The sequence below is a fragment of the Triticum aestivum genome, chromosome 3A (assembly GCF_018294505.1).
Source record: "Triticum aestivum cultivar Chinese Spring chromosome 3A, IWGSC CS RefSeq v2.1, whole genome shotgun sequence".
NCBI classification, from domain to species: Eukaryota; Viridiplantae; Streptophyta; class Magnoliopsida; order Poales; family Poaceae; genus Triticum; species Triticum aestivum.
In genome coordinates this window covers 598,306,278-598,313,129 of record NC_057800.1, presented here as the reverse complement: position 1 = coordinate 598,313,129, position 6,852 = coordinate 598,306,278, and the positions used below count along the sequence as shown (strand labels likewise).

General features: G+C 50.4%; 1 protein-coding gene across 1 annotated transcript; it reads left to right on the top strand.

The window, feature by feature from the left end:
- Positions 1-434: 434 nt before the first annotated feature.
- Positions 435-1,108, top strand: LOC123058741 (uncharacterized). Its single transcript, XM_044481433.1, has 2 exons — positions 435-586; positions 691-1,108. The coding sequence occupies exons 1-2, from the start codon at positions 436-438 to the stop codon at positions 867-869; spliced, it is 330 nt and encodes a 109-aa protein (XP_044337368.1). The 5' UTR covers position 435; the 3' UTR covers positions 870-1,108.
- Positions 1,109-6,852: the final 5,744 nt, after the last annotated feature.

Genomic DNA, 6,852 nt, shown 5'->3' with positions numbered 1-6,852 from the left:
AAGTCGAATGACCCAAAATCAATTTTCAGGCGACTTGCATTTAGCTAAAATGTGAGGGTATATACTATGTCGATATGTACTTTGATGCTCTTTCAGGCACTAATTTCAGTGCAAATTATGTAAAGCAAAGCTTGTGGTCTTCATTGTGATCAGAACAGAGCACGCAATCTAATAATCAAATGGTAATCGCTTCTTTGTAGTAATTCGGACGAAGCAATTAGGAAGTTCTTAAAATAGCTAGCTTGGGAGAAACCGCACAAACATAGCCTCCTATTTAGGGACATGTTTGCACCAAATCTAGGGAGGGACATGTTTGTGTTGACTATCCTTGAAATGGCCCGGCTTACCCGCTTGACCTCGAGTTCTTTGAGCCTCCTATTCTCTCTCCAAGCCTTAGGACCTCGATATATATGCAGACCGTAGCTCCTCCGACGAATGCCAATTGACCAAAATAAGGAGGAGCCTCACCAACCAAGGAGGCCCAAACAGGACAGTTGTTGTGTACATTCTCCTGTTCCTGCCATGGAGGCTTGGAGGAGGAATGCCCTGCGCTGCGCGCTTCTCGTGCTGCTCCTCGCCATTTCAAGTGAGCGCCGCCTCCCTCGGCCACCGTCGACAGGCGATGTGCTTCCCGTGGCGCGTGCACGTTTCTTTCAATTTTCATTGTTTTGGCTGTGTGATTGCTTGCAGGCGGGGTGGCGAGGGCTCAGGGGGGCGGCGAGTGCTGGAGCACGGACATGGGGTACGGCATCTGCGTGAAGCCCGGGGGGTGCAGAGCTGCCTGCCATGCCCTCGGCAAGAACGACGGCCAGTGCAACGGGGGCTACTTCTGGCCGGTCTGCGAGTGCCTGTCTCCACACTGCCACTAGGATCGGATTGGTGTTGCTACTAGGCAGGCAGGCGCCTCGTCTCCTCGTCCGTCGGTCGTCGTCAGTTGAGCACCTCCACTTGAGCAGCTTCAGCCTGCGACGTTGTATCAAGTTACGGCTTAGCTATGTGTGCGTTAAAACTTGAAGTATGGTTTGAGGCATCCCCGCCCTTTTGGCCCGCATTGTTGTTTATTTTATAATGGCAAAACACAAGTACGTATTGGTTTACATGATAAAAACTTGATCTCAAAGATTTGGCATGTTTGAACCACCCTCTTTGATTCAATTGTTATTTCTGGCATGGTCCATGCTTCGTGAATATGCAAAGCTTGCATATCTTTTTGTTGGTAGAAGAAGTTAGCACGTGAACAAAGGGGGCACATCACACGGCACAACCAAAGATGATGTAAACATGGCGTCCGGAGTAGAGATACATGACATACTCGGTTCAAACATAAGCTACAACACATAGCTAAACTACCGTGACCAAGAGAAGCAACCTGAACCGAAATGATGTCCCAAGTCTTGAAAATCCATCACCGGGCATGCCACAAGCAAGACGAAACCTTCATGAAAGGGAGCGATGCTGACATCACTGTCATCCGATCCAAAGAATCGAACCTGGGATTTTCCCCGGTGCTCGAAGAGGGGCACGGAGAAAGGTCGTGACAATGCCTTCATGAAGGGGAACGACGATGACATCGCCACCATCCTATCCGAAGAACCTCGCCGCCATCCTATCCGAAGAACCGGGTCGGGTGTTTTCCCCGGTGCTCGAATAGGGGCACGGAGAAAGGTCGTGACAACGCCTCTATGAAGGGGAACGACGCTGACATCACCGCCGTCCTACCCGAAGAACCGGGTCACCGCCATCTGATTTGAAGAACTGGACCTGAGGTTTTTCCCTGGTACTCGAAGAGGAGCACAGAGAAAGGTTGTGGCAACACCTCCAAGAAGGGGACGGCACCCTCACGTATCGCCTTTGCCAGCATCAACAAACTGAGCAGGGATTTCGCCCTGGCCTATGTCCGAACAATCCCAAATTTATCGGGACAGGATCTGAAGACCGGGAACATGTCGCTAGCATGCAGGTAGCCAAACAAATCTAGGAGATCTGGTTTGATGACTTCCCACAAGTTCTGATTTCCTTCTTGGAATTGGAGCTGTTAGAAGATTATTTTCCTCATCAGACCTGAGGATGTCATCTGTTCAGGAGTCATCCATCGAGAAGTTTCCTTCTTCCGGGGCTTCGAACAAAATTTTATAATAATTAGTGATGTAAGATGTAAGTTGCTAATGCCCCTCAACCGTGCTCTCCTCCTGTTGTAGTGAATGAATAAGTATCTTTCGGTGTCTACCATCAGCGGCACCATGGAAATAACTAGTATTTGAATCACCTTTCGGGATAAACTGAGAGTTAGAATGTTGGTATCATTTGAGCTCATCTTCACGCAGCATGTGAGCTATTTGTGCATTTGATTGACTCTTGGTCTCGACTTCATGCTCAGATAGTGGTTTGACCTCTGCCAAAGGTTCTAATTCATCAATAGTAAATGAAAGACGAAACTTCTCCTTTTTAAGGATACCCGTAGTATGCCTTCATGAATCAGGTATTTTCTTAATTGAACATTTAATCAATTAATCAGCCGATTTGTCACTTTATTATCTACTCAGTGACCCTACAAGTTGGGTTTAATCAACAAGATAACTGATTAATCGGACGAATCCTTGAAAGGGGTATACTCGGCAACCGGCTTCTCCCACACCTCCTTGACCATATCAGAAAGTAACCCCCCAATGCCCCAACCAAATTCAAACTTGAATTGAAGTTGATGCGTTTATGATGCCACGGGCCTAGTACATGGCAAAGCTTTCATTCATGCGTGGCTAAACGTACAAACGTGGCACAGAGATGAAAAGCACAATAATGTCTGCGGGCCATTTTGTGTCGACGATAGAATCGCCTTCAAGGACAGACCCTATCTATCTTGAAGCTTTTTTTTCGAGAGTACGCCAATGACGTACCATAGCTTTATAGAAGAAAAGAGTATTATGTAAAAAAGTCCGTCCCGATGCGAACATACGGGGACGGAGGTCACACACAGCCAACTCCACACATACATGGACTAGCTCCTCACAAATCTATGTAAACCACCTACACCTAGCCCGGTCGAGCGCCACTCCGCGATCTCATCCAGAACAAGGGTAGGAATGAGGTGCGCCGGTCTTTGCTGCTCAAGCCTGTTGAAAACCCTGGCATTCCTTTGCTTCCAGAGGGTCCAAGCAACTGCACTAACCAGGGTGTCGAAACCACGTCTATCTGCTCCCCCAAACTTCTTCCTCTCTCGAAGCCACCAGGCAGCGAAGGTATCATGGCGTGTCGTTCCTAGGATATTGATCCCTAGCTGGTCAAAGATCCGGTGCCACACTGTACATCTGGCCAGAATATGATCCACGTTGTCCTCGTCCTGCATGCATGTGTAACAAGGCGACGGGAGCTCCTGAAGTCCATGTCTTGCCCGTCTGTCTGAGGTCCACACCCTATACTGCAACGCGAGCCAGATAAATAGTTTGCATTTCAACGGTGCGTAGCTCCACCAAGTGCATGCCGCCGTCGGCGATCTGGGGACGTTGGAGCAAAGGTGGTCGTAGACCGACTTGGCCGAGTAGCTCGCCGTAGACGAAGCCGGCCAGGCAAACACGTCCGACGCGTTCATATCTCTTTGCACCGTGTTGATCACGTGGCAGAGGTGCATGCACTGGATCTAGGCCGTAAACGAGGCGGTGATGTTACAGTCCTCCTTCCATGTCTCTCTCGTGAGGGCTTGTTGCACGGTGCGACTGTTGACCACCCGGGTTTGCACCGTGGCCAACAGAAGCGGCGCGATGTCGGCAATCCGGAAGCCATGCAACCATCTATCACACCAGAAAAGGACCTCATCTCCTCTGTCAACCGTGATTTGGACCATCGAATCGAACACAGCTCGTGCGTTGGCATCTTCGATCATCGACAGCCCCTGCCAAGGCCGTCTAGGATCAGTTCTCCTTAACCACTCCCACCTAACTCGGAGAGCAAGGGCGTGTGCCTTCAGATTTCTAACGCCCAAACCGCCAAGTTGCTTTGGTGTGCAAACCTTATCCCAAGCCACTAAGCACTGTTCTCTGTTCGACCGCTCCTTGCCTGCCCAGAAAAATGATCTCATCCATTTGTTCATCTCCTCGAACACCCACTCCGGCGCGTCCGCGATCAGCAAGTGGTGAACGGGCCTAGCAGAGACAACCGACTGCACGAGGACGAGGCGTCCCGGCCGCTGAATCAGGCCACGTTGCCAGGCCGGCACGAACTTGCGAACCTGGTCCAGCATGGGCAGCCACTCGGCCCGGGTCAAACTGCGAATTGCCAGCTGCAAACCCAGGTACCGACAAGGGAACTCCATCAGCCCACACTGCAAGATCTGGGCCACCCGAGCTTTATCATCATCGTCCCCACGGATCAGAATGGCGAAAGACTTGTGGTAGTTGATTCTCAAACCTGATGCTTCCCCAAAAGCAGCCAGCACTCCCTGACAGCCAAAAGATCCTGACAAGATGGCTTAATGAAGAGTGCCACATCATCAGCGTAGATTGAAAGCCTTTGTGTTGCCGAGATGCCCGCGTAAGAGCTAAGCACACCCATTTCCGTAGCCTTGATAAACAGTGCCGTCAAAACGTCCATGGTGATGACAAAGAGCATCGGAGATATCGGGTCGCCTTGCCTCAGGCCACAAGCGTGCAGAAAACTCTTGCCTGGCACTCCATTGACCACAACCTTGGTGTTAGCCGAGTGTAACAGCGTCATCATCCAGCTCATCCAACTTTGACCAAAACCCTTGGCTCTCATCACTTCAAAGAGGAACGACCATGATAGCGAGTCAAAAGCCCTTGAGATGTCTAACTTCAGGAACACGCCAGGCACTTTCCTCATGTGAATCTTCCTCGCCACTTGACGAACAAACAAGAAATTGTCATGCAGATGTCTGCCTTTTATGAAAGCAGACTGGTTCACTTCCACGATGTCTTGCATTTGGTTCCGCGGGCGGTTTGCAAGAACCTTCGCAAAGAGCTTGGGAATGCTATGAATGAGGCTGATCGGCCTGTAATCACCTATCTCTTCAGCATCCGATTTCTTTGGAATAAGAATGATGTGTGCCTTATTGAGCTTTGCAAAACCCCTTCCGTCTCCCACAAAAAGCTTCATCAAAACTGCCATGACATCAGACTTGATGATCTGCCAGGCCTGCTGGAAGAACGCCCCTATGAATCCGTCCGGACCTGGCGCACGGTCGCCGGGCATATCTTTTATAACTTGCCACACCTCCTCCTCGGTGATCATCTCCTCAAGCATGCCGAGCTCCCTTGGTTCGATACCCAGGAAGTTTAAGTCTAGGGTGTGCCCTCTAGCAGACGCAGTGCCAAGTAACTGCTCATAGACCTCCGCGAAGGTATCCACCATGCGCTCCTGGTCAGTGATGATCTCAACCCCCCTCTTGATATGCAGAATGAAGTTTTTGGAGCGACGTCCGTTCGCCACCGCCTGAAAAACCTTGGTGTTCACATCTCCCTCCTTGATCCATTTCATTCTTGATCTCTGTCGATCGATCGTCTTCTCCAGAGCCGCAAGCCCCAGCAGCAAGTGCTTGAGCATGCGTCTGAGCCAAGCTTCGATCGCCTGAAGCGTTCTCTATTCCTGCGCGATGTCCAACCGGTGGATGATCCAAGTAGCCACCCGCATCATAAGCTTCACGTTCCCCAATTTGCGCTGGCCCCACGCCTGAAGATAGACAGATGTGTTACGAAGCAGGGCGTCGAGCCTCTTGTACAGGTCCACAATGCCTGGGTCACACACCCATGCCTCCTTCACGGCCTCCTCAAAGCCATCCATCTTGGTCCAGAAAAGCTCGAAACGAAACCTCTTCTTGGGGCAGAAACTAGCACTGGTTGACAGGTGCAAAGGAGCATGGTCCGACACCCCGGTCGAAAGTGCCTACAGCAAATAATCCGGGTACTCTATCTCCCAGTCCACCGAGATCAGGACTCTATCAATCTTGGTAAGGGTAGGCACCTCACGCTCGTTGGACCACGTGAACTTCTGTCCGTGCATGTACATCTCCTTGAGCTCATGATCGTCGACGAACTGCTGGAAAGCATTCATCATAGCCCTGTTAAGATTATTATTATTATTCTCCGAAGCTCGAAGAATTAGGTTAAAGTCCCCCAACACCATCCATGGACCCGGGCAAGAAGCACGCCTCGCAGCAAGGTCTTCCAAGAATTGGCACTTAAGCTCATCACTTTGTGGTCCATAGACAACCGAGATCCACCACGGTTCGCCAACTCTCGTGTGTACCAAGCCGGTGACAAAGTTAGCATTGTAAAGGAAGTTGTCAATCGAGAGCACCGAGCCATTCCACGCAAGGAGGATGCCACACCTCGTCTCATCAGCCAGAAGGTAAATAAAACCATCAAAGGATGGCCCTAAGCATTACATAACAGTGAACTGGTCAATTACATCCATTTTCGTTTCTTGAAAGCAAATCAAATTCGGCTTCACCGAGCTAACGAACTCCCTCACAGCCTTGCGTTTTGCCAGATTGTTCAAACCTCGAACATTCCAACATAGCACCTGGGGGGTGTAGATCCATGAAGAGATCAAGCCCCAACTCCTAAGCCAACTATCTAGTTGACCGTAATCATCACAGAGTTGCTCGCCTCTAGCTCTTCCGCCGATGGAATGGTCTTGCCAAAAAGTGCTGCAATGATCCGGGCGTGTTGCTCCCTGAGAGGCGAGTCAAAGAGCGCCTTGAGCTCATTGACGACGCCCTCATCCCCCGTCAAGTCCTCTGGAACCAAACCGAGGGCATGTAGAAGCACATTTTCCACCGGTCCATCCTTTGAGCGTTTGGTTCTAGTCGCCTTCTTTGAGGATCTCGTGGCCCTCTTGGGC

What these genes read in the sequence shown, in the direction of transcription:
- LOC123058741 (XM_044481433.1), top strand. Translation starts at nt 436, where the DNA reads ATGCCAATTGACCAAAATAAGGAGGAGCCTCACCAACCAAGGAGGCCC. An exon ending in GCTGCTCCTCGCCATTTCAA is followed by an intron (nt 587 to 690) that starts GTGAGCGCCGCC and finishes GATTGCTTGCAG; the next exon opens with GCGGGGTGGCGAGGGCTCAG.